At 53.7% G+C, this 27,399-nt stretch overlaps 2 protein-coding genes across 3 annotated transcripts in view; one reads left to right on the plus strand and one right to left on the minus strand.

Moving 5' to 3' along the window:
- The first annotated feature begins 1,758 nt into the window (after positions 1–1,758).
- Positions 1,759–14,735, plus strand: MIOS (meiosis regulator for oocyte development). The gene is made up of 11 exons (XM_032977441.2): positions 1,759–2,043; positions 4,629–6,113; positions 7,732–7,827; positions 8,236–8,628; positions 9,011–9,180; positions 9,934–9,999; positions 11,260–11,418; positions 11,717–11,869; positions 13,102–13,309; positions 13,585–13,714; positions 14,103–14,735. Exons 2-11 carry the CDS (start codon positions 4,781–4,783, stop codon positions 14,191–14,193), a joined length of 2,799 nt encoding a protein of 932 aa, XP_032833332.2. The 5' UTR covers positions 1,759–2,043; positions 4,629–4,780; the 3' UTR covers positions 14,194–14,735.
- A 1,371-nt stretch (positions 14,736–16,106) lies between these two features.
- PHAF1 (phagophore assembly factor 1) overlaps positions 16,107–27,399 on the minus strand; it is a 28,785-nt gene continuing 17,492 nt past the window's right edge. For both annotated transcript variants that reach the window (XM_032977529.2, XM_076053881.1), the window contains 4 exons: positions 27,271–27,320; positions 25,938–25,996; positions 24,437–24,509; positions 16,107–23,336 (listed from right to left, as the gene is read on the minus strand). In XM_032977529.2, the coding sequence (XP_032833420.1) occupies positions 23,256–23,336; positions 24,437–24,509; positions 25,938–25,996; positions 27,271–27,320 (263 nt within the window). In that variant the 3' untranslated portion in view covers positions 16,107–23,255. The remainder of the gene's footprint in view (positions 23,337–24,436; positions 24,510–25,937; positions 25,997–27,270; positions 27,321–27,399) is intronic.

A 27,399-nucleotide genomic window follows, 5' to 3' on the forward strand; every position in this document is an offset into this window, starting at 1 on the left:
CATTGCACAACCCACCACGTATATTCCTCTCTCACATTTGTTATGAATCGTTGGTACGGCCTTGCCTTCGTGTCCTCAAGATGTCTTTTACCAATGCCACTGCTACGAACCCGGCCGCCCGAGTTCTGTTCCCGCTCACGGCCAACACCAGTGACGATTACCTGGGCCGCCCCTAGGTGGACTCAGCCTCAAATAGGTACCTGGTGCTGTGTAATAATTGCCGCTGAGGAGACAAAGGCGGCCGGGCGTGGTGTTGGCTACCCACCCCCTCGTGCGCTGTGCGGGCCTTTATAGGTGCTCATTAACAGTACTTGTCCCCTGTTTTTGACTGTTTAGTTTATGTATAGTGGTATAGCCCTGTGAGCCATTCGGCTCTTGAATCGGGTACAACCATAACAAACAAAAAAACCAAAAACATGAACAATAAAACATCTTAAAGTGACTATGTGACTGTGCAAAACAGAAAATCCATGAAAAAATAGCAAAACATTCCTGAAAAAGTACCGTACACCAACGCTGTGTGCAAAAAAATCCCAGTGGGATGCAAGTCAAACAACAACAACCACAAGACAACTTAGATTAAGGCCATCAGTCTAACTCCGTACTACACCCAAACATACATGTCCAAACCAAAAAACGTTTTCAAAATCAAAAATTAAAGCCATAATTGCAACGTAACAGTGATCACGGGGACTGTGACCGAATTTTTTTTTACAATAAACTGGATAAATAACATGTAACACCAAATCCTAGAGCCATAGCTGGCTGCATGAGTTACTCCACTGTCAAGGCTATACGGGGGATCATTGTCTTTAGTTACCTACCCACACCAGGCCTCACAACTGCCACATGACCTACTCAACTCTAAAGGGTCAAGTCCAGTCAATTTTGTTTTTGCTTACACAAAGCGCCATCACGTGAATAATCACAAATTGAAAATGCTATACAATGAGAAAATAATATACACCAGCTATGCAAAAATATTCACATGTTTACATCCAACTAGGACCCATGTCTTTAGTAACAGTAGTCAGGCTTGCTTGAATCAAGGCTGGTCAACTCGGCAAGGACCCCCTGTTAGAAATGGGTCACAGTTCCACGCACAGCTAACCAAATTGGATTAACACGACAGCTTAGACAATCGGGTTAGAGGGCGTGGTCACTGGACATGGGTCGTGATTACATTTATTTTATTTTTTTATACCTACGTGACTTTACCGAAAGAACCAAAGAGTATGGATCCCTGCAGTCACGAAAACTTCAAATCTCGATTTGATTAAACTTCAAATCTAGATTGTGTAGGAGGTGCAGACTATTGGGCAGACCGCGTGACGACTGATAGGGGGCGTGGCAACGAGCCACGGGGCGTGGCTACTGGGTTAGGGGGCGTGGCTACTCTAAAGTGGACAAGGCGACTCGACAGGGGGCGTTGCACACTGGATAGGGGGTGTGGCCTTATGGAGGCACCGTCACGTGATGCCGCCCGAAGGGCATTAATTCTTAATATCGGAAAAACCTTACTCCATATATGGGACTAAAGCATTAATATAATTTATTCATTCTGTTGCGGATTCATTTCACTCTGGTACAGCGCGCATCACCCCCCCCCACCCCCAGGCCGTGTTTGAAAGGGGACGTGGATATTAATGTAGGCTTGGCTACTGGACAAATAGGTAGGGCGTCAAGAACGTGAGGGGGGCGTGGTTACTGAGCAAGGGGGCGTGGCGGTTGGGCAAGAGGGCGTGGAAGTTGATAAAGGGGCGTGGATGCGGAGCAAAGGGGGCGTGGCTGCATTAGGGGGCACGTGTGGTTGCCGGCCTTAGGCCGCGTCCGAGGCCGCGTTGTTTGTGTTTTGTGCGGGTGGGCGCGGAGAGAGAGAGAGACACACCGAGAGAGCGAGAGAGAGAGAGAGGGGGGCACTTGAGCACGGAGGAGCGAGACGCTGGGGCTGCGAGCCCCGTGCCGGCGCCTGTCTGCCTTCCTCGCGCGGGGCGGTGGAGCTGTCCCCGCGTCGTGTGCGGCTCAAGGCGAGGAGAAGGCCTGGTGCGTGCCCCGGTGTGATTTGAGGAAAAACAAAAAAATCGTCGGGTTTTGTTGTTGTTGCTGTTGTTGCTGTTACTGTTGTTGTTGTGTCAACACCGATAACCACACGAGACAAACATAAACAATAACACGACCGGTCGGTCATCGGTTTTCGGCGCGGCAGAAATGTCGAGCGATAACACGCAACACGTTTTAGCCCTTTTAACCGACCTTGCCTGGATTCGGCAGGTCGCATATTTGGTGGGGTAAAGTGTGGGTACGCCCAACGGTTACCGGTTTACCGGTAGAACCAATGATACATCCCACCACAGCTGCTCTTCGTCGCGTGTTCAGGGCTCCTCGGTGGCGAGATGTTAACTACCTCGCCCGGTGCTCAGGAGATTTCAGTTTTCTTTATTTTGGTACAGCCCTGTGAGCCATTCGGCTCTTGAATCGGGCGCAACCACAACAAACAAACAAAAAATAAAAACACGAACAAGAAAAACATCTTAAAGTGACTATGTGTGTGTGCAAACATCCAACCCTGACGCCTGCTGTGTATTTGGAGTTTGTATGTGTGTGTCTCTCTCTGTGCACGCGCGGATTGTTCTCCAGGTCCTCCGGATTTTCCATCCAGTTACGTATCTCAGTGGACCCTTACCTGGTAAAGTAAAACAAAAAAATAGTTTTTTTGAGTGGAGCCCGCGGAACCAAGAGGCGACCCACGACCTCGTTTTACGCGGCCCCTTCCGCCACACGAGACCACCGATTCCTCGTTATCCGTCTGTCGTAATCCGAGCGAGTGGAAAGTCCTCAAAATCGTTTTGTCTCACCAGGTGTTGCGAACTCGAAAGAGGCCAGGCCAGGATGAGTCTGGTTTGCAGGAATCACCCGTGGCATTAGCCAGCCATTCCGGGGGGAGCGGGGGGGGTGAGAGGTGTTGTTCGTGTGTGTTTGTGTAATCCAAATGTAGTTGATTTGCGGCGACAATTCCGAACGTGGCACATTTGGACTGCAGCCACACGATGGCCTACGCTTGCGAATTATGTTTGGGTGGAGGGGGGGGGCGGCTTTAAACGTCTACTGTGAGTGAAGCAGACGGCATGTGTTAATATGGTTATACATTGCATATTAATTAGGGCGGCTGCTGGATTCGAACCGTGCACCTCTGGTGGATCACGATGTCACCTACCCTGCAAGCATCTTTGCTGCACTAATCCGGGCGGGAGGGGGGTTGTATGCTTGACCTGCAAGGAACAGTGCCTTTAAGTGACGGAAGTGACCACCTCGAAACATCATTAGGCCGATGCGTAGTAACATCACCTTCGTGAACGGAACATTAAAGACCCCCACTGCGGTTGTGGCCATGTAACCCCAACTATGGACCGTGCAGTAAACTAAAGCACTGTGGTCTGTGCACCGTTAACGGAGGAATAGTGAAACTATACACAAACTTTGTTTTAAAGCTTTCGTGACTGCAGGGATTCATATTCTTGGTTCTTTCGGTAAAGTCACGTAGAAGTTCTGTACCTTTCACCTGAAGACGGTCGCTTGCGTTGTGGCCGAAACGTCGTGAGAATTTTACTGTGTTATTTTATTATTTTATTCTCATTCTACGTGACTTTACCGAAAGAACCAAAGAAGAACAATACAATTCTCACGACGTTTCGACTGCAACACAACGTCGTGAGAGTTTTTTTTAATTATTTTATTGTTTCCCTTCTACGTGACTTTACCGAAAGAACCAAGATTATGCACAAACTCTCTCCCTTAAGCCCTGTCGTTGTGCCTGTGAGACCTTGACATTGGCGTTTAGCTCCTGTACATATTGCTACCATACGCAAGAACAGAGTAGAAACAAAATTGACCTAGGTGCGAATGTTAATGTGTGGCCCCTCTAAAGCTCCCAGTGTTTAAATATTCACCCACTGGTATGTTGCGGTTATTAATTAATATACAAAGCAACCGCAGGTGGACGCCACAGAACCAGTGGTGTCATGCCATCCAGGCCACATGAATTCTGTGACCGTACTTCACCACGGTGGTTGGTACGGTTGGTGATGGCGTGGGGGAGCATAGACGGAGCTTAGACATACAGGACAACAATGGATTAAAAAATATACCCCATATATTTATTTCATTAGCGTCTTGGCCTTCCCAAGACGTGCGTTAATTAAGGAGTCAATCTTTGCACGCTGGTTTCTCTCTTCTGGGTCTCATCAGTAGAGTCTGGCGTTTTAACATTTCCTGGTTTGCCTCAAGTTATTGGCTAGAGCCCACTCTTGACACCATGGGCTCTCTTCACTATGAGCGTAAAAAAAACTTAGTGTAAAACATTGCTGTAAAGCATCATTGTTTAACAATAAGGCTGATTTTACAGTTGAGCCCCATCAGTCAGCCAGGGATTTTAAACGACATTTCCCGGTGAGCAGCATAGTAATATTGCTGGTCTGCTAGCATCCACATCGACGTTATAACTTTCTGAGCCACCCTTACTGGACATCTGTGAAAAAAGGCTTTATAGTGCATTGGATTTCTCCAGCATAAATAAATAGGCTGATTCTGATTCAGTAGTAATGTGTATTCTCCATCGTTGTCTCGGCCAGGCTCGGTGGAGCAAGAGTCTCTGCATCTTGGTCGTAAAGCCGGGTTGCCGCTCGGCCGCGGTGTCGCGACAGACGGCCCCACGGCTTTCGCCCGTGAATAGGCCGGTGCCCCGGCCCAGGCGGGGACCCCCGGTCGTGAACCGCCCGCCGCCATGAGCGGCTCCCGGCCGGACGTGGTGTGGTGCCCGCAAAACGGCAACCGCTTCGTGATCTGCGACTCGGAAATCTCGCTGTACCGCGTGGACGCGGCGCGTGGTGGCGGCGGGGAGGCGCGCGATGGCAGCCACCGGCTGTCGGAGGATTCGACCGCCACGCTCCTCGACGTCAACTCGGAGACTCCCTACATGAAGTGCATGGCCTGGTGCCCCTGGCAGAAGTCGTCCGAGTGCCTCCTGGCGGTGGGCCAGGCCAACGGGCGCGTGGTGCTGACGAGCCTGGGCCAGGACGGCCTGGCTCGCCACAAGGAGCTAGTGGGCAAGGAGTTCGTGCCCAAGCACGCGCGGCAGTGCAACGCGCTGGCGTGGAACCCGCACGACCGCAGCCTGCTGGGCGCCGGCCTCGACAAGCACCGCGCGGACTTCTCCGCGCTGGTGTGGGACGTCAACGCCAAGTTCACGGCCTCCGAGGGCGCCTCGGCCGCCGCCATCATGGAGCGTGGGCGGCTGCTGCTGTCTGGCGAGGCCGAGACGAACATGGTGGTGACGAAGCCCGTCTGTGAGTTCGGGCAGAACGACGCGTGCCTCTCGCTGGCGTGGCTGCCCCGCGACGCCCGCCTGCTGCTGGCGGGGATGCAGCGCAACCTGGTGACCTACGACTTGCGCGACACCACGCAGAAGAAGCTCTTTGCCAACACCAAGGCGGTGCAGGGCGTAACCTTCGACCCGCACTTCCCCGACCGCTTTGCGTCATTCTTCGAGGGCCAGGTGGCCGTGTGGGACCTGCGCGTGCCCGACAAGCCGGTGCTCACGCTCAACGAGCCGTCGCGCCAGCTGAGCAAGGTAGCGTGGTGCCCAACGCGCACGGGGCTGCTGGCAACGCTGGCGCGCGACAGCGGCGTGGTGCGGCTCTACGACATGCAGCACACGGCGCCTGGTGCACTGGGGGATGAGGCGGAGCCGCCCATCATCGAGCGCAGCGTGCAGCCGTGCGACGGCGCCGTGGCCTCGTTCGCGTGGGTGCCCACGTCGCAGAACGGCATGCTGGCGCTCAGCCAGTCGCGCGCGCTTGTCGACTTCACGGTGTTCGAGCGCATCGCGCTGGACTGGTGCCCCGCCGCCTCGCTTGTGTGGGCCTGCGGCCGCCAGCTCTACAACTGCGCCGAGAGCCCTGCGGGGGCCGGGCAGGCCGCCGAGCAGGACATCTCGGCGAAGATGAAGCGGCGAGCGCTGAACCGCTATGGCGTGGAGACGGAGCTCGTGTGGACCAACCACGTGCTGGCCATGGACGACGACCCCCAGCTCAAGTCGCTGTGGTACACGCTACACTATATCCTTTTGGCGCAGAGGCCGCGGGAAGCAAAAAGCCCCGTGCGCTCGCTCGCTCGTCCGCTCGCCCGTCCGCTCGCCGCTCCCTTACCGCTCGCTCAAGCAGCCGCGAGCTTTACGGGAGGGAAGGGGATGAGCAGTGTGGGGTAGTACAGGGGTGTCCAACCTCTCTCTGGGCCCATGGACCGCCACCACACAGTGAATGAAAATGTGGCTTTAGGTGAAAATAATTGGTGTCTGCAGTGGCTGTGTGGACCGCCTCCACCCCTCCGGCTGTGCGGATCAGCAGGGGTTCCGCGGACCACGAGTCGAGAGCCACGAGGATGGAGCACGCCGATAGCTTAGAACGTAGGTTTTGGTAGCCGATACTTTTGAGTGGTGTTTGTGTTTGGGTTTGGGCCGCGTGGTAATAGTTTAATGCCAAATTTACCATCCTTAACCATGCAGCACACGGATCGATTGCAACCTTTACAAAGAAATGACATTTACGTGCAGATGAGTTGTTTGTGTGTATGTTGAATCCCTGTTGCACCGTACGTAGCCAACCGTGCTAATGGAAGGTTCGGGGTAAGGACAACAAACTAAACACAAAAAGCAGTTCTGAAGAAATTAGTTTTCAGTCTAGATTTAAAGGTGCATAGCATCCGAATATTGGTTGATATAATGAGCACCGCATTGTCAACAGTGGTGGTCCACTAAGGAGACTCATAGCTCCCCACAACAGCAATGGGTAACGTTCGCCACTGGCTCTGCAGAGCTGTGCATTGTATGAGCGCTGATGCCGCAATGCTCACGTGAGCAAGGGAATCACTTGGATTTGATCCATTGGCGGCAGGTGTAATATTGCTCGTAAATTGTCCCGATTCGTGAATTATTGAACCTGAGCGCCACGGTGGTGAGATGTTGACTCCCTCGCTTCATATACGGTAGGTCGTGAGTTTGATTTGGACCATGATGCCTGCATGTTGGGAGTTTGCTTGTTCTCCCCATGGTCGTGTGGATTTTTCTCCGGGTCCTAAAGTGTTTCCCCTCCACATTTAGAATCAACACGCGTTCAGAGTATTGGGCTGTTATAAATTTCCACGCGATAAGCCACTTCATTGAGCTGTCATTTGTGATAGCCAGGTCGCTTCTGAAAAAGAACCACGTAGTTCAGCGAGCCTTACCTGGTAAAATAAAAATTAGTTTGAAAATAGTTTTAGTTAGAACCTTACCTGCACGGCTCGATGCATTCGTCACGAGTGTAAGAGTTAATATAAATTGACGAGTCGTTAAATTCTGCGTAGGTTCTTTCATGGATGGGACCCCCCCCCCCCCCTCGTACGACTCCCCTCCGATGCGTTTACGTTTCGCTCCGTGTACCACGTGCTGCCGCCGCCCCCGCTGCTGCTATTGGGAGCATGTAGCGAAACATCGGACACCTTGCCCAATGGCACACGGTGCAACCCGCGGTGCGGCGATCGCCGGCTCGTCGGCAAGCACAACTCGCGGTTTGCGAATCCCACCTCCTCCCACCCACCCCGTAGCCATCGGTCGCGTCCCCCGCGGCTGCTGCTGCTGCTGTAGGGGACGCAGCATCATCGGCGTCCGTCGTGTTCATCGTCCTTGACGGGAGACACTCATGAAGCGCTACGTGCAGGAACAGGAGGGCAAGCCCGGCAGCCAACCGCCCGCCGTCTACCAGGGCATCAAGGCCATCGTGCGGCCAGATCCCGGTGAGCTCCAACCCCCACCCGTACCGTGACCGCGCATGCTGACACAGGGGGTGCTGCGCGATGAGTTCAATGCCGGCCCGGTCTAAACTCTTGCTGATGTGATTTGTGTGTGTGTGTGTGTACGGTGGTTAACTCCCTGTGCTACGAACCCGGCGACCCGAGCTCGATTCCTGCTCACGGCTAACACCAGTGATGATCACCTGAACCAGCCCTAGGCCTCCCCTAGGTCGACTGGTACAGTGTAGTAAACTTCGCCACTCGCGAGACCAAAGGCGGCCGGGCGTGGTGCTGGCCACCCACCGCCTCGTGTGCCGCGCCGGCCTTCGTAGCTGCTGCTCGCTCACGGCACTTGCCCCAACAGTCTGCTACAGGCTACACGGGGGATCTTTGTCTTTGCTCGCGTCGCAGGGAAGCCGGAGAGCCTGCGCTTGTCGCGCTCGGACCCCGAGCGCCGCCTCGAGGTCTACACTTTCGACAGCGCCGAGCGGCGCTTGGCGCTCCGCCTCTGCGGGTGGACGGGGCCCCCGGCGCTCGCCGGGGACGAGCGCGATGACCAGGGCGACGAGGCCTCCGCCGCCACGTCCACCGCGGCGCCGCCGCCGCCGCCGCCGCCGTCGTCGTCGTCGTCGTCGTCGCGGCCCTCTCCGGGACCCGCGCCGGGCCCCGCTCGGGAGCGGCTGCCGCTGCGCTCGGCGCTGGAGCCGGACGAGGAGTGGGAGCGCCGCGCCGCGATGGCGCTCTTCCACCTACGCATGCGCTACGCCATCGACATCCTGCAGCAGGGGGCGGCCTGCGCGAGCGGTGAGCGGGGAGCGAGGAGGGCGCGTGCCGAGGTGAAGCGGGAGCCCTATTCTTTCGTGCGCGTGATGGTGGTGCCGCAGCGGCAGCATGGGTATCGGGAGCTGGATGCCCAATGTTGAGGTCCATTGTCGGCAGCGGACTCCGTGGTGGCGAGATGTTAACTACCTCGACTGGTATGCGGGAGGGGCTATGGTTCCGATCCCGACCCTTTGGAGTTTGTGCGCGTCTCTCTCTCTCTCTCTCTGCCCGTGATTGCGTGGATTTTTTTCGCCAGGTTCGCTGGGACAGGGGTAGTCTAGGGTGAGGGAAAGGGGGAGCGTGACGCTATATCGACCCCCCCTCGTCTGTGACCCCCCCCTCCGCGTTGACCCCACCAACACAGGCGACGTGAACCTGAACGTGGTGGCCATGGCGCTGTCGGGCTACTCGGCAGAGCGCGCGTCCCTCTGGAGGGAGATGTGCGCCGCCCTGCGTCTGCAGCTCTCCAACCCGTACCTCCGCGCGGCCTTCGCCTTCCTCACAAGCGACGCAGGCAGCTACGAGCACGTGCTGGTGAGGGCCCCACGCCACGATCGCGGCTCTGCCCGTCGCCATTTAGTTCGTGCAGGCGTGTGTGCGTGTGTGCGTGTGTGCGCGTGTGCGTGTGTGTGCGTGTGCGCGTCTTTCCGTCTGTTGGTGGAGCGGTAGTGTCGCGGTTACCGCGCTACGAACCTGCCGACCCGCGTTCGATTCCCGCTCACGCCAAACACCAGTGACGATTATCTGAACCGGTCCTGGGCCTTCCCTAGGTCGACTCGGCCTCAAGTGAGTACCTGGTAAAGTGGTGCTGGCCACCCACCTCCTCGTATACCGTTCCGGCCTTCATAGGTGCTACTCGCTTAACAGCACTTGCCCCAACAGTCTGTGCGAAAGGCTGTACGCGGGATATGTCTTTTGTATATGCGCGTGGTCTTAAAATGCACACAGCCTGGCACGAGCGCCGTGGTGAAGTCACCGCCGCTTAGTAGCGAATAGCAGTTGTTGTCTGTGTGCGCGCGTATATATAAGGCGGCCGGGCGTGGTGCTGGCCACCCACACCCTCTAGGGGGGGGGGGGGTCTTTGTACAGAATTTGTCTTAAATAAGTGCCCGCTTAAAAACACTTGCTCCAAAAGTCTAAGCTTGCTGTATGAAGATCTGTATCTTTGCGTGTATCATGGTGTGCTGTGTGTGTTCATATCTATCTATCTATCATCATGCCAATTTGCTCGCGCTTGCCCACCAGTGTGCGAGGGCTCTATGGGGGGGTCTCTGTCTCTCTGTGCAGAATGAGCGAGGTATGGCTGTGCGCGACCGCGTCGCCTTCGCCTGCATGTTCCTCAGCGACGCTCAGGTGAGAGCGGGGGGGGGGGGGCGTAGGGGTGGTGGGGGCTGCGAGTCAGGGTCAGAGGATCGCTCGTAGATAGGCATGTGTGAGTGGTCACGAGATGTTCACTACCTCGCTTGGTATGCAAAAGGTTGTGGGTTTGATCCCGACCCCGATGCCTGTATATTTGGAGTTTGCGGTGTTTCTCTCCCTGTGGTCGTGTGGATTTTTCCCTGGGTCCTCCGGTTTTACCCTCCACATTTCAAATCGACATCACAAGTTTGAGAGTAATTGGCTGCTATACATTTCCACGTGATAAGCCACTTTTGTTGAGCTATCATTTTTGGCTAGGTTGCTTCTGAAAAGAGCTCAGTGGGCCTTACCTTGTTAAAAAAAATTGTTTAAGGTGTTCGATTCCTGCTCATGGCCAACACAAAAACAAAGCCACCTGCCTGGCTATTTTATGTCATAAAATGGTCCCCTCTGCTGACTTCCCCATGAGTAATGGGGGGCAGTTGTGGAGGAGTTTCCATACCTGGGCAGCGTGCTTATGACCAGCTTTGTTCTGGCAGTGGGAGGTCTCGCTACTAATCAGTCGAGCTGCATCTTTTCATCAAGTTGCTTCATGCTGCGTGAAAAGCTACCCGCCCTGTTGCTCAGTACGAAGCTCCGAGTCTTCTCAGTCACAGTTTTGCCTTGTCTGTTTGCTTGCAAAACATGGGCCCCTTTAAATGAAAATCTGCACTGGTTTGGAACACTCGGGCTGGTCTGGCAATGGTCGGTAATGGATTCAACCAGACTGGATTGAGCTCAGAGATCGCCTGAAAGATGTGGACAAAGTCCCATCAGTGAGCTCCTCCTCCAGCAGGCAAGGCTGCATTGGCTGGGTCGTGTAGCTCACATGCCCAGCCTCCGCATGCCCACGCAGTTTCTGTTTAGCTGGATATAGGGGACTAATTTGGCACTGTACAGGCTGGAGATATAGGCTCATGTGGTACAGAAGGATGTGGAGCTGAGTGGACTTGCCAATGAATGGAACCAGCAGTGTCAGGATCAGTCTCTGTGGAGAAGGAGGTTCATGAAGGACGCTACTGGGCAGTTTAGAGGAATAATGGTGGTCAGAGGAGCGGCGCTCACAAGTTGGCACAGTGGAGAGTACAGCTGGTGCATCTGCCAGTCCAACCCACACCACCTGGGTCTGTCTCGTGACCTCCTGATAGCGATGGTGTCAAAGTGCACCTAGCCTGCCACACAAGCCCTGTGGTGACGTCGTGTGTGCGTGTGCAGCTGTCACGCTTTGTGGAGAAGCTGGCTGTGGAGATGCGGGAGGCGGGGAACCTGGAGGGGATGCTGCTGACCGGCCTCACCAGGGATGGCATCGACCTCATGGAGAGCTACGTGGACCGCACGGGCGACGTGCAGACGGCATGCCTCTACATGCTGCAGGTGCCGGCCCTCGCTCACCCCGGTCACCCTGGTCCCTCACCCGACATCCACTCACCCTGCTCACCCCACTCGCTCGCCCCGCTCACCCCACTCGCTCGCCCCGCTCACCCCACTCACTCGCCCTGCTCACCCCACTCACTCACCCCACTCACTCGCCCCGCTCACCCCACTCACTCGCCCTGGTCACCCGACTCACTCGCCCTGCTCACCGCACTCACTCGCCCTGCTCACCACACTCACTCACCCCACTCGCTCGCCCTGTAAAGAGCACCGATCTCTGCTCGCGCGCGTGCCCCAGGCCTCGTCGAGCGACATCGTGATGGAGGCGCGCGTGCAGCACTGGGTGGAGAGCTACCGCACACTGCTCGACACGTGGCGCCTGTGGCACAAGCGCGCCGAGTTTGACATCCACCGCAGCAAGCTCGACGCTACGGCCCGCCCCCTCCAGCAGGTGGGCACGCACCCGGCTCGCAAGCGGGGCCTTCCGCTCTCTCTCTCTGCCTTCACTATGAGCGCCAACAGCAGCTGCCGGCAAGTGCTGGTAGTGCATGACAGCAGCTGGCAAGTGCTGAAAGCAGCTGGCAAGTGCTAGCACAGTGCATGACAGCAGTGCTTGACGGCAGCTGGCACGTGCTGGCAGCAGCAGAAGTGGGGGCAACCTCTTCCTTACCGAGCGTCAAACGGTGAATAGAGCGCACACCTTGGCGAGGCGGTCCAATCGAAACAAGGGCCTGTGCCCCGCTCGCCTCTCGTGCTCGCACGGCGTTGTCGGTACGTCACATCCCAGAAAAGCAGGTCTCCAGCGCATGGTGGAGATGAGAATGATTTGTTGTGACAGCCGCTCTCATTGGCGCGGGCGCACGGAAGCGGTTACAATTCTCGTTTCTCAGTTAAAAGGTAAAGCCGTAGTCCTGCAATTGCTTTCTCACGGTGCTATTGGAGGGAAGGGCCATCGCTGAGAGGGAGTCCTAGGGGATATTTGGCCTACTCTTCCAAGCTGAGCAGACGTCTTGGAAGAGGAGGGCGTACACACACTTTAACCCCCCCCCCCCCCCGCACCTTCCGATTAGCACGGTTGGCTACATAAGGTGCGAAAGAAGTTCAGCATGCATACACCTAACCGTGCCCATCGTAGACTCAACTATGGCGAACCCTGGGCAGACAGAGGCGGCGGGGGAATTCTTTTAAAGAAGCTTCCACCGTTATTTAAACTGCCTCGCCGGCAAGCGTAGTCAAACTGGTGACCTTGGTACGCTGACCTTCATCCCAGTGGTGGTGGCGGCGGCAGCAGCTGCCTTCGTGTCTCGACTGAAGAGGACGTTTCCATTGTATGGCAAATAGAAACCCGATGTTAACTTCCTCGCCTGGTATGCGATTCCGGCCCTGATCGCCTGCTGGTATATTTGGAGTTTGCATGTCCATCTCTCCACGTGGTAGTGTGGATTTTTGTTTTTTCCCGGGTCCTTTAGTTTTTCCCTCCACATTCAGAATCAACATGCGTTTTAGAGTATTTGGCTGCTACAAATTGCCACGTGATAAGCCACTTGTTGAGCTATTATTTGTGATAGCCAGGTCACTTCTGCAAAAGAGCTACCATAGCTCAATGACCCAAAGCGGGTAAAATAAAAAAGTTTAGTTTATAACTTACTCCCCCACCGCCCCCCCCCCCCCCCCAAACCACAGGTGTTTGTGAGCTGTAATTTCTGCGGGAAGTCCATCTCCTTCAGCGGCTCGACCACCACTCACCCCACCCGCAGCGGCTTCTCGCAGTATGGGGGCAGCGGCTCCCCCGTCAAGTCAAAGGTCACGAGCTGCCCCGGCTGCCGCAAACCCCTGCCGCGCTGCGCCCTGTGTCTCATCAACATGGGCACGGCGGCCTCCAACTACACAGGTACCGGGGGGGGGGGAGGAGGGGCACGGGGACAGGGAGACAGGGACATATACGATGACATGTGGATATGGGATACAGGGACAGGGTGACACGGAAATAGAGGGCAGGGGAATAGGGCGACGTGCAAACGGGGATGTTGGGTCAGGGATGATGGGGTGGACACCGATAGAGGGGGACATGAGCCACCTGGGCACCACTGGTCGTGGTGACGCGGGGGCTGGTGCTGTGGTTGACCTCCGATTGCGCGACGGCCGTCACCAACCTGCTGCTCTCAGGTCCATCCAAGCCGGAGGCGAAGGGAGGCCTCGGCAAGGAGCGCAAACTCTCCCAGTTCAACAGCTGGTTCACCTGGTGCCAGAACTGCCGGCACGGTGGCCACGCCGGACACATGATGAGCTGGTTCCGGTGAGCTCAACCTCCGTCTTGGTGCCTCTCGTAGCGTGCCTGTTGGCTGCAGGGAGGCCTTGGTAAAGTACTGCAATATCTCGATTTAAAGCTTTCGTGACTGCAATGATTCATCTTCTTTGGTTCTTTCGGTAAAGTCACGTAGAATGAGAATAAAGTAATAAATTGAGAATATTATTGTGTTATTTTATTTTATCAATTTATTATTTTATTCTCATTCTACGTGACTTTACCGAAAGAACCAAAGAAGATACTGCAATATCATTGTTGTCATAGCCATTCCCTTATAGTTTAATACAATGCTGCGGTAATGTCCACAAAGTGCCCACGTTGTTTGTGTGTGTGTGCCCACCCCCCACCCCCCACCCCCCACCTTCCCGTGTCTCAGAGAGCACGCCGAGTGCCCGGTCTCCGCCTGCACCTGTAAGTGCATGCAGCTCGACGCCACGGGCAGCCTGGCCCCCGCAGAGCCACTCTGAAGCGCGACATGTGGGCCTTGGGACACTTGAGAGCTGGGACACTTGAGCTGGGGGACTTGGGACACCGAGCCCTAGGCCACGGCGAACTTGGCAACGGGAATGCCGATATCGCCACTGTGCGTGCTGACCCCAACACTTCCAACCTCTTCATTGTTACCTGGACACGAGGGTTTCCCCAGGGCGTCTCCTTGGGTGAGGTTGTACGAGCGAGTCTGTGCATCTGTGGGCTAGCCGTGTGTCTGTGAATCCAGTGCCTTGTTAGCTGGGTTTGTGTGTAACACATGGGTTTGTGTGTAATACATGGGTTTGTGTGTAATACATGGGGGCGATAAACACACTGCGTGAAGGGAAATTAGGTGTGCTGGTAGTTTAAGTAAAGTAGGGAGAATTCTGGTTTGGGTTGGTGGCGTATTAGCCCACTGTGCTCTCGGAACCTGGTCATCTGAATTTGATTCACAGCCACGGCCAACATCAGTGATGGATACCTGCACCGGTGTGGATAAAGCAAATCAGGTTGAGTTGTCAATAAAAGTGAATTGTAACAGTGTGTGGAATGTTTTTCTGTATGAATTACAATGGGGAAACAGATCCCAAACGAAGTTAAATATGCACCTGCTCACACAGGAAGTGTACGTGAATGTAAAAAAATAATTTACATCAAATAATTAAAAATGCTAATGGAAATTTACAACTTAATACAGTAATACCTTGGATTGCGAGCATAATTCGTTCCAGAAACGTGTTTGTAATCCAAAGCAATCGTTATATCAGTTATGTGATCATGTGACGCTCGGCGAGACAAAGCGTGTACGTGCTACTGCTCGTATTGCAAGACCCTCGCTCGTTTATCAAATTAATATTTATTTTAAAATTTTGCTCGTTTCGCAAAACACTTGCACACCAAGTTATTCGCAATCCAAGGTTTTACTGTAATTGTAAATATTTACCTAGGAGATCATTGAATATTCAACACTCCTCCTCGCCCGGTCTCAATGGCTATTGGGGAGAAACCGCTGACTCCGGTTTGACCTCTCGTCCCAGGCAGAGCTTAGTAAATCAACGATTGTGTTGTCTTATATAGTTTAGCATCTAACTCAAGGACCCATAATCTAACAGGGTCCCTTACCTATAAACATCTGGCAATCCAAATAATCTATAAATTGATAAAACCCTGCAACACAATTTGGACTCGAAGCAGATTCAACAAAACGCAGGCATATGTTGAACTACTTTTGCAGGGTCCGCAGCCAACCATGCTAACCCCAGGTGCGGGGGAAAAGAAACTAAACAGAACAGTTTATAAGGAAACATTTTCAATTTTAAAAATTGTGCAGCATTGCATGCAGCAAAGCATCAATACATACGTCGCCACATTCAGTTCACTCGACAATGGCCAAATAGTTTCGAACCACAGACTCTGAAAAGGTGAGAAAATGCAGCCATGCCAACAGGCAGCAGTGAAACAAATACAACTGCAGACGGGGGGGTTCATCCTCAGGACTCCATCAATACAGCACAGTCATCATTCGCTGCTGCCATCAGCCTCTGGCAGACCCATACAAACACAATTCTCCTCCGGCAAGTTCACCGGCATTGGTTCAACCAAGGCCGACACCTGAATGTGGAAACCGGTCCACGGTTCGCTCGTGTTAAATCAATGTTGCTGAAATTATAAACGCTCTCACGAGGCAGTAACAAAGCCGACTCTTACACATCGCACATCGAAACATGCGTGTGAGAAATACGCAAGAACCGATTATAATCGAGAATCGGAGTTCACGGATAATTATCCGTGAACCCATTATCCGTGCGCAAACGTTAACCTGGTTAGCAGGCTCGGGGAACGTAACAATACAACAACAACAACAAAAGGGGAGACGGACTCGAAACAGACAACGCAACAGAGACGGAGAGAGATTTAAAAAAAAAGATGATTATTTTGAATCACACTGTGACCTTGAATCGTGACAAAATTCACGGAATCGCGCGAGGTGAATCCATGCCCATTCTCGAACGCGACGAGACCAAAGTTCCTGGGAGCCAGCACTCTGCTCCGATGCACGCAAAACACGGGCTGCTCATCTCAACTTGACGATGGGTGTGAGCAAGTGGTGGAAATTCCACATTTCTCATGACGGGAACCGGTCTTTCCACAGGAAAACAGGCGTACGCATGTACAATTAACACCTCGATGGATACATCCACGACGCTTCTCATGTTCATAAAAGTGTAAATGGCACGGATCAAACCGCTACTGGTGCCTGGTCACTCAAGTCTTTTATTAAACCACAGGCTCTGCTCTAAGGCATGACAACCACAGCTTCGACAACACTGTCACAATCGTCATACTTCAGTGAAAAGCGGAAACAAATTAAAATGCACTCTAGACACTTGCGACGTAAGAAGCTGACACATTACAAATCCCGCGGTTTGCGGGGGGGGGGGGGCGGCCAATATTGTACATGGGCACGTCGCCACGAGGGCCCTGTAACAATACACGGGAAATGCCCTCGACCAATATTGGAAGCAAAGTCTCGTGGAAAATTTTGTGCTTTGTAACGCTGACGAGAGAAAGAAAAAAGAAAAGTCTTGAACCGTGTTGAATTTACACGAAGACCTTATGAAAAAAAAACCTGGCATATAGTCACCCAGTGAACGTGGTCAAAACCCCACTAATGTGTGACCATTTCACATATGGGGGGGGGGGGGTCAAACTCAGGTGCGAGGGAGCCACCGGCGAGAGTGTGCAATGTCACGAGAAAAGTTCTGCTCAAGGTTCCGCTAACACAAGAATCGGCTTTGAATGATAAAGCTTAAATGGAAGCTTTTGACGTGGCGCCAGAACAAAACAAACCCTCACCTTGGACAGACGCTCTCGCGAGAATGATTATCCTTTTTTTAAAACAGTCTGCCTTAGCAACAGACTATGCTTTCCCACCTGATGACGGGCGCTTGTGTTGCGCCCGGAACGTCGCGATTCATTTTTATTTTATACCGACGTGGGCTTTACCGAACGCACCAAACAGTATGGATTCCTGCAGTCACGAAAGCTTCAAATCAAGAATGATTATCCGATTAAACGTGTTTACCCACGAGAGCCTCAGGACTCCTTTGCAAGAGGGTCCTGCCAAATGTTTACGGGAGGGGTGAAGTTGTTGTGCGCCTCTGTGCGATCACCAATTTAGTAATTTGATTGGCCGATACCATTTACATTAGCCTTTTGTTGTTCTTAGCTACGAAAGGAAACCAGAGGACTCGGATGAACCCCATTCAGAACGGAGAAAGGCGCCTCCCCCATACCCCACACCCCGAGTGAGGAATTGAAACCAGGTCCTTCTTGCGAGTTTAACCGCGACTATAATGGATCCCGTCTCTGCCGAGCCTACGCACGTGTACGCACGCACGAACGCGTCTTACGTTGAACTGCATTTCGCGCCGTGCGTAGCCACAACCCGTGCGCCGACGTTGTGGGCATTTCGAGGCACATTCACGCGAAGGCGGACTTTCTTGAGCCTGGCGACTAAACACGCCGAGGCATGGGCCACGCGGACGACCGACATGGCCCAGTGAAGGAGACCCGAATGACAGCAAAGCAACAGGAGCGCCAGTGGCGGCGAGTGACGGGACGTTGGCAGATGCCACCAGGACACTGGGGCATGAAGTCGCACGATAACCCAGCGTCCCCCCCTGGCGGTTACAGAGACCTACGTGCCCAAGCGCAAAATCGGGATGGGTTTCGCAGTCAGTATATTTCAACTGAAATTCACTTAAAACATCGCACTAACACTTACTAATAAGAATACTATTACGAATAAAGCTCGACCGAGCAAAGCCTCGGCTGAGTCTTCACGCCTCTTTGCAGAGGGCCCTGCTGGTAAATGTCAAGAACCAAGTCCTTTTTGATTTATTCTTCGCACGAAACAAAGCAAAAAAAATCCGCCCTCCCCCCCCCCACCGGAGAGTACCACTCAAACTCGGCTATCGCAAACAAAACAGCCAGCCAAAAACCTACTTGCCGCAACTACTACCCCCATCGCAGGCACCAACTCGTGAAAATGTCTCGTGTGCGCAACACGCAAACTCTGACCGACCTCGACTACACGCGTATCACCGCACAAGCGACCAACCCAACCGCCCACGGGTGAGGCCACCCGGACCCTAGGTCGAACGCGGGCTCTTGGGTTGACACGACCTCCGGTGGACTAAACCTGCACAGATGCTGAAGGGCAGGTGGAATGTCACGTGCCATGCAACCCAGTGACTGGTCTAGCGCAGTGTTCTTCACTGCAAGGCCACCGTGGGCTCCTGGATGGCCCTTTAGTGCGGCCCCTGATTTGCGGGCCCCCGGCAATACGCAAATGTGAAAACACTCCCTCGTGCCGTCACAAATCCAATGGTTTCAAATGTGTGGCGGCCCTCACACTGATGTTTTATTATCGGCGAAAGCCGCCGCCGCCGCCGCCGCCCCTCCCTGTGAAAATTAGTGAAGAACGCTGGTCGAGAGGCACGGCAGTTGACTCGACGATCAATATTGCACTGCGTCATTTCAAACGTGAAAGCTGACCCGTTAAAATGAACTCTAGTGGTACTCCTAGGTTTCAGCGTACTGTGTGCATACGACACGTTGTGACACTTGGGTGATCGATGCGGTAGTTACGAAGGTCAGCTTTGTGAACCACGGCGCTTGAGAGAGAAGACCATCGCGTGAACCCGTGAACATCAAGAACAACCAACGGAGGCGTGCGCTAAGAGGACGGTGAAGAAGAAAAACCGCCAGAACTGTGCACCGTGATGGAAAGCTGGAGAGTGAAGTATTTATGGACGCGTAGCTAGGACCTATGGGGCCAACACTTGGGATTCAAAACAACGACAGCGGGGGGAGGGGAGGGGGCGCTTAAAATTAAGCTCCGATTGTAACCTGGCAAGAGATTTGCTCTGAGCTGCCCTGGTGACTTGAAGCACATGGCAGCCGTTTGACAAACCTCGTTAGTGCTACCTGTGGTAATTATTTTCTAATTAGCGGCGCCCTTTCATCGTCAGTGTACCCCAGCAGCAGTAGCAAGCGAGGGTTTGTATGTACATCAAGTCCTCGTTTAACGCGGCAGTAGTAGATGCGTTCCTGAAATGTGCCACGCCAAGCGAAAACAATTTCCCCCATAAATAATGCGACGATAAAGTTTGGTGCGATACGATGCTACGACGACTATGCCCCACCGCGCGGCGAGGTGGCGGGACAAACAACGGAGGGTACACGCCGCCACTGCGTTTCCGTTTCATTCTGCGTTCCGTAGCACTCGGCCGCGCGGCTCAAGAAAGTCATTCGGCGTCGACCGCGCAGAAACCGCATTGACGGGGCGCGCGTCCCACGTTATAACGGGGGGGGGGGGGGGGGACACGCACATTTTCGCGTTGTGCGAAAAGTGTTCCCGAATGGAAGAACAGCATGATGGCGCCACCCTCAGCAACTCAGAAGCGCCTTACATCGCTGACCCGTCCACTCCCTAAGCTCGTCCCCCCCACCCCCCAGTGGCATTCGTCCCCTCGCGGCACCGGCCATGCAAAACCACTCCCCCCCCCCCACAAGCGTCAAAAACGTAATCCGTCGGTGGTCGCCGTTCCACGTAACGGCGTTAGTGGACTTTGGCTATACGGGGGGGGGGAGGGGGTTGGTAAAAAAAACCCACGACGGCAGTACGGTTCATCCGTGTGCGTGCGTTCACTTGGAGGCGTGCGTGTGCGCGTGTGCGCGTAGTTCAGCGTTAACCCGAGGAATACATCGGACGTCGTTAACCGGAAGGGGGTCCTCACCGAATTCCCCGGGGGACTTTTAACGGCAACATCCCGCACCTCAGGGTTAACTGCCGCCCCCCTCTGCCCCTCTGCCCCTCTCTCCGCGTTCAGAGTATTTCTGCGCACGAGTGGTGGTGGTGGACTCGTGCAAAAGCTAGGCGGGTGTAACCTCAGCAACGGCTTCGTCGATCGCGATCCATCCTTAACGCTCACCGTGCCACGCGTGCGAGAGCTGATCGTTTAGAATGTATGCAAATTAAAAGCAGTGATATGCTGTAAAGGTCAGGGCCAATGGAGCAACACAAAAACTGTACAGAATGAGACGTAATACCTACGTGACAATACAAAAAAAACAATATTAAATTCTTGAATCGTGCCCCGAGTTAAGACCATTCAACCGAACTACTGTAGGGTTTCATTGATACCTGCTTATGACATACCTACTTGCTGTACCTCCCCTATAACATCAGGCAGGCACAGTGCTATTTACCACTCACTTTGCTCCTTGGCAGACCCTTTCTTGTTATTGTAACGTTTGTGACCCACTGCTCCTTTTCCAGTTAAAAAAAAATACGTATTCTTGAAAATGACAACAGTTGAAATTGTATAAAACATCGGAATGGGTTGGGCGCAACGGGGGGAGAGAGACGGGCTCGAAGGACAAACGCGCAAATGAGAGCTGGTCAGCGGCATCATCGTGAGCGAGACGTCCAAGGCATCAGCCATGACCGCCGATGGTTCAAACTGCAAACGCCCAATGATAAAAGCAACTTAGTAATACATGCCTGTCAACCCCTTATCAGTGCCCTACCTTATTACAGACCAATTCAGACCTCATTGGTCACCCCGTGCCCCTTATAAATCTCAACGTTCATCCTACAAAGTCCCATCACAAGGGAGAAACACAAATAGAAATGTTTTTCTTTGCCCGCATTGAAACGGCTGTACGCCGTATGGACCTGAAAACTCAAGTTCCCTGTAGAAGAATGCGGGGTAAACCGTAGGGGGCTGACAGGGATGTAAAAGCATCGTTTCTCTCTCTCTCTCTCATCTTCTCTTCGCAGGGTCAAGAAACGATTAATGAGTGCGCGCACGTTATTGCGTTACCTTGCCGGCCGCGTCCAAACCGCGGGCAGAGCATCTGGACGCGCGCAAGAGGGCAAAGCGTTTTTTTTTTTACGGCACGGAAACTCCCGAAGGACACGAGACCCCAAGAGACGCGTCCGTAGGCCCTTGGCGCAACAACGTTCCCGGAACGACTCTTAAACCACCACCTCTAAAACCAGGGGGTCCGGCAACCAAAATAACAAAGAGTAATTTCTTTTCAAATTCGGTAAAAAAAAAACCTCGATATTTCACGGGCCACAACACATTGTGAAGACATACAGACATGCGTTACATCGCGGAGCAGTCCGTAAAGAGCCACGTGCGGCTCTGGAGCTGCAGGTTTGCCGACCACCCCCCCCCCCTGCTCTAAGCTGTGCTCTAAGCTGTGCTCTTTAGCTGCGCGGTGGGACACAAGTGGTCACTACTCTGCGCCTGTCTGTCACGAGCTACGTCCCCCCCCCGCCGCCCCCTGCCCCCCACGGGTGGGCAAGACCAAATTAAGTGCAAAAAGAAAAATGGAGGGTGTCTTGTGCAGTGCACGCCGCTCGCAAAGCTGGTTTGCGAATGGGAGCCCAGGGTATGAGCCCTGGGCACGAGCGACGCTGGCTCAGTGCTCCCGGACGACACCCGCCGTCGACGTGAGCCGCCCGAGCCGCCCGAGCCGCCCACTGTCGTGGACGCTTGAGGAGGTAGGGCCCTAGGTTACGACAACACTTGACTGCGCGGGTCACGGACCAGTTGTGCGGGCTCGTTTAGAGATTCCATTTGCGTGCTGGTCGGGGGAGGAGGGGGAAGGACCGTGCCCCGGCAGGGGACTGTCTGCCGAACTCCTCGCTCGTGACGAGCTGCCATCACTCCCCGGTGAAATGTTCGGCGGTCCAAGAGTTGATTTTCATTGACGGACTTGGCAAGACGGAGAGTGCGCAGAGGATGCTTCGGTTTTTTTGGCCAGCGGAGAGTCGTGTCGTCGGGTGGGGGGGGGGGGGAATGGATTGGGGAACACACGCCACTTGCAGTTGTGCGATTTCGGCCGGAAACCAAATTCCACTTTAGTGCAGGGAATGAACGGGCCCCTTCTCCCCCCACTCCTCACTCCCCAAACTCCAATGATTTTCCCCCACAAAAGGAATCGGGAAGGAAAAAAAACGAACCTCCTCCAGGGGCTTGGCTCATTCAGCATCGTCAAGTGGAATTTGATTTGGCCGTTAAAACGAATGCAGGGGGACGGCACCACGAGTCTCTACGAGGGTAATCCGGTGGGGTGCGCCGGGTCGCTGCGTCGTCTGCTCAACCAGCGACAACCTGCGGACGACTGATGCTCCGTCCAGCCTGGGCGGGTTTTTAGTTTTAAAGTGGAGGCTGGGAATGGGGAACCTTAGGGGAATTCGCAGTGGTAAAATGCGTGGCTCACTTCACCGGGGACTGTCAGCCAACACATTCCCCCAGCTCCAGAAGAACCACGTTTTGGTTCTGCTCAAGGCTTTTTTTTATTATTATTATTTTTTTTTTACAATCTGGGCTTTGTGAACCTGTTCCGGATCTCTGTCCACACACACACACAGAGCCACGTGCAAACGTTTGGGAACAACCCCGAAAATGAGGCGAGGGATCTTCCTCCAGTAACCCTTAAGCCATTCTCTAGACCATGCTGGGTGAGCGCTGTGCAGTCAAAAGTGACCGGGTTTAACCGGTGCCTGCGTCCGCTAAAATAGACCCTCAGGGATCTGGGAAAAAGCCAAACAAGGAGGTACAAATCCGAATTAATAGTTTCATATTGTTCATTCGCTGCTTGCTTGGCCGAGACTCTACAGCGCCCTCTCCATGCCGGAGAGTCCGGTGAAACTTCCTGTAGGTGGGGGAAGCCTGAAATGTAGACCTTGCGTCGGCGCTGGCTTCAGCGCTTCCCGGCACAGACCTCGGCCTCCCGACACAGACACCCCCCGGGGCCTCCCTGAAACTGACGGCAAAAAAAAAACCCCTCCCGCAGACACGCCTGCGCGCTGCTCGCATGCGTCGCCAGCATTTGTGGGGTATTTTTAAACCCGAACCTGACATGACTCTTGACACGGGGGTTTCCCCCTTGTGAAACAAAAACCCAGGGTGGCTCGTAGTGCGAATCGGATCGGGAGCGGAGCTGCTGTTGCTGCCGGCGTCAGTCTGTGGGCTCATGCGTCGTTGTGACGGACGCCGCCCACCGCCCGGGGCCAGTAGAGCGTCACCGACGCAATGTGTCCGTTCGCCATCACCTACCGGGCACACGCACACACACACACACCACAAAGACAAATATACCCCGTATAGCCTTTAGTTAACTGTGGGGGCTGGTGCCGTTAGCGAGTAGCACCTATGAAGGCCGGCACGGCACACAAGGGGGTGGGGGTAGCCAGCATCATGACCGGCCTTCCTTTCTCTCCCCAGCGGTGATGGTTACTACACACCACACCAGGTACTCATTTGGGGCGAAGTTTGACGCAGGGGAGGCCCAGGATGTGTTCAGATAATCATCACTGGTGTTGGCCGGATTTCCGGCAGCGTTGCGTTGTGTGAAAAGTGTTCCCTGACAGAAGCGCTGCGTTAAAGCGAAAACGCATCGCGTGGACACCGCGCGTTAAGCGAGGATTTACCGTGTTCCCCTCGAGCGCTCGAATAGCGTGGGCGAGTCGCTTTAAATGTAGCAGAGCCCCGTGTGGCCACAGCCATGCGAACTGAAGCCACGAAGCGTAGGTGAGAAACCATCCACCCCCATCGCCGCCTCTCCAACTACGGCGAGGGCGCTAAAACGCACACGATTTCAAATCCCGCTCATGGGTTTACTCGGCCCATCATCCTTCCAGGGCAGACAAAAATAAGTACCACTATGTGAGAAGTCAACTGTGGTCATCCTACAACAAAAATCCAGCTCCACCCTACCTCCCCCCCCCACACCTCACCATGGTAATGCCAATAGAGATAAGAGCGCTCCGCCACTGCTGGCACGGAGCGTAAACCACCGTCACGCGAGCTCCGGTTATCCTCGCTAGCAGCGGCGGCTTCTGGCTGACCGTCGAACAAAGACGGTCACCACATCGCGCGCATTCAGTTCTGCTTCCACGGCCGTCTGGAACGCTCTTCCTTCCGATATTAGGAAGCCGCAAGAGCTTTACGCTTTTTAACATATTACAGATTGAAAACTCATTTCTTTAGAACTGCTATTTATGTTTCGTCTGTTGTTCTTCCCCCGCACCTCCAATTAGCAAGGTTGGCTACGTACGGTGCGAAAGAATTTCAACTTACATACATATACATATATGAGCCGGGAAGCAGCCTTCACTTGCGCTAAAAATAAAGGGGCAAGCAGCATCCTCACCTCAAATATCATCCTTTGGAAGCCATAGCAGAAGGTGGAGCCAAATGGGTTCGTGTTGTTAGCAGACGACGACCTGAATACACACGTGTGAGATTGCGCAATCCACAGTTTTACAACTATCATGCCGACGACTTTGTGCTTCCGATAAGATGCCACACACCCCTGACCACCCCCCCCCCTCCTTAAACGCCAGGGCCGTCTCGAAGCGCTTCATACGCGCTCGCTACACCACACACAAAGTGCACGCCACCAAATGAACTGCAACACCTTGCCTGTGATCTTGTTAAAGGAGCATAAACTATGATTGCGCGAACCCCGGTCACCCTCACAGCAGCAACGGCGGCTTTGGCTTAGCCGTCAAACAAAGACGGTGTTCTCCGCATCGCACGGCGCTATCGGATGCGCTTCTGCGGCCATCTGAAACACTCTGCTTTATCATATTCGGAAGTCGCTGGAGCAATGGACTTTTAAATCATCGAGATTGACAAACTAATTTCTTTAAAAGTGCTTTTAGCGTTTGGATTGTTGTCCTTTTCCCCACACCCGATTAGCACGGTAGGCTACGTACGGTGCAAAATAAGTTCAACATACATACAGACTAAAGACTGCTCTCGCAGGCCAATATCGATACACATCGTGCCCGCAGGGACAGCCGCTGCTGGGAGTCGCCTTGGAATGTTTGAGATGAGATGTGATGCAAAAAGGCACCTTCAGTTGCCGAGGAATTTAAGTAACGCCAGATAAATGCAAAGATATTATAATTCATTATTAGTATTATTGTTAATATGTTAGGCATTGTCTATGCAACAAAACTTAAACTCCTGCACTTGTGGGTCGCAGCCAAATGTTTTGCTGTGTGCACAGGGGCTACGCGTGTAGGGCTGAGACAGCGCTAGTAGCACAATTGGCGCGATATATCCCTCCACGGCCTTGTCCCAGCTGATTTTGCTTCTATCATCTCTCGCTGCTGTCCCACCCCGTCCTCGATGCTCCCAATCTCCACTGTCCCCCACTGTGCCTCCCTCGCCCTGCTGCGGCCAATCTCGCTCTCACGCTCCTCCCTTCTCGCTCGCCTTCACCGGAACCAACTCCCCCTGCAGGACTCAGAGCAATCATCTTCACTATCACCGGCTTGTTCCTTAAAACAACTCCCATGGCTTCTCCCCTAGCCCATCATCATCCTGCTACTGCTGCTCCTCCCTGCCACTACCCCCCCCCCAGGTACGACCAGGACTACCCCTATCACGACCCCTTATCACCACGCCTACCCACTATCACTTCCCCAACCCCTATTACTACCTCAACCTCTCCTTAACCACTCCCACCTGTTCTTCAGTCATCATAACTAAACCACCACTTTTAATAACAACCCCACTTTTTATGTCAACCACTGTAATATTATGTACAATGTTATTATTGTTGTAAAGCAGCCTTGGGATAAGGTGCCGCTAAATAAATACATGTCAAAGACAGGATAGGAAGATAAGATGCCAATCCTCACCTGTTGAGCACCACGGGATGCTCCATGGGATGGGGGAGCACCTCCTGCACCGAGTCCCACTGCACAGCGCGACATCACACACGCAACAAAGATCCCCCCCGTATAGTCTTAACAGACTGTTGGGGCAAGTGATGTTAGCGAGCACCTATGAAGGCCGGCAAGGCACACGAGCGAATGGGTGGCCAGCACCACGCCTGTCCCCACCAGATAATCATTTAAGGCTGAGTCGAACTAGGGGAGGCCCAGGACCGGTTCAGATAATTGGCACTGGTGTTGGCCGTGATCGGGAATCGAACCCGGTTTACTGGGTTCGTAGCGCAGCGTGCTAACTGCTACACTCCCACAACTATCAGCTCGCACACCGCAACGCACAACCATTAATTTACACACCGCACACACACTCATCAGCTCACACACTGCACACACGCAACTATCAGCTAACACACACAATGCCGGAAATGCAAACAACAGCGCTGGCAATATAGGGGGGTTGCCACCATGGCGAGAAGATGTTATCTATCTCGCCTGGTACGCAGAAGGCCGAGGATTCGATACCGGAGCCTTGCGATGCCCGTGCAGTATATTAACCAAATAGTAGTGCCAAAAAACGATTCGGAGGCTTCAGAAGAGAAAAAAACACAGGACGATACAATGTGGATGTACACTAGACTGCTGAACAACATACACGGTGGTAACAATTATATAAGAGAGAGTGAGGCAGTCAGTCATAGGCAGAAAAAGTGTTGAGCCTGGACTTGAATAGGGGGAACAGGGAGCCGACAGCACAGATGGAAGGGGGGGGAGGAAGACAGCCCCAGTCTGCGGGTGCAGCAGAAGAGAACGAACGACCATCGATCGGATCAACAGCAGAGCTCGCCGTACAGACGGTGCTAAAACGAACTAGTATTTTTATTTTGCCAGGTAAGGCCCACTGAGCTCTGTAGCTATTTTTCAGAAGCGACCTGCCCACAAATGATAGCTTAACAAAGTGGCTTATCATGTGGAAATGTATAACAGCCAAATACTCTAAACGCGTGATGTTGATTCTAAACGTGGAGGGAAAAACCCGGAGGAGACCAGGAGAAAAATTCACACGACCATGAGGAGAGAGTGACATGCAAACTACAAATATACATCAGGCGTCAAGGGTCGGGATCGAACCCATGACATCCTGCACACCAAGCGAGGTAGTCAACATCTCCTAGCCATTGTGGCGCCACTCTCGCCACTGTGGTGCTGACCCACGGAGCGCTGTGCACGTCAGGGGCACACCCCCGCTAGGCCCCCTCTTCGTGCGTACCGCTCTCTCTCTCTCGTCACGCACGGCGCTTACCTTGGTGTAAGCGGTGATGACGAACGGCTCCTTCTGCAGGTCGCTCGAGTCTGCGAACACGAAGCGGCCCGTCAGGGTGCAAGTCTCACTAAGACGTAGCTGCGGTCGCCCGACTGAAGGTCGCGAACC

This window comes from Petromyzon marinus, chromosome 63 (assembly GCF_048934315.1).
Source record: "Petromyzon marinus isolate PM22_M1 ecotype Great Lakes invasive population chromosome 63, UKy_Petmar_22M1.pri1.0, whole genome shotgun sequence".
NCBI classification, from domain to species: domain Eukaryota; kingdom Metazoa; phylum Chordata; class Hyperoartia; order Petromyzontiformes; family Petromyzontidae; genus Petromyzon; species Petromyzon marinus.

Excerpts from the sequence above, each read along its gene's own strand:
- MIOS (XM_032977441.2), top strand. The coding sequence starts at position 4,781 with ATGAGCGGCTCCCGGCCGGACGTGGTGTGGTGCCCGCAAAACGGCAAC. Across the intron at positions 9,181-9,933 it reads GCAGCTACGAGCACGTGCTG|AATGAGCGAGGTATGGCTGT; the intron begins GTGAGGGCCCCA and ends CTCTCTGTGCAG. Across the intron at positions 13,310-13,584 it reads GGCGGCCTCCAACTACACAG|GTCCATCCAAGCCGGAGGCG; the intron begins GTACCGGGGGGG and ends TGCTGCTCTCAG.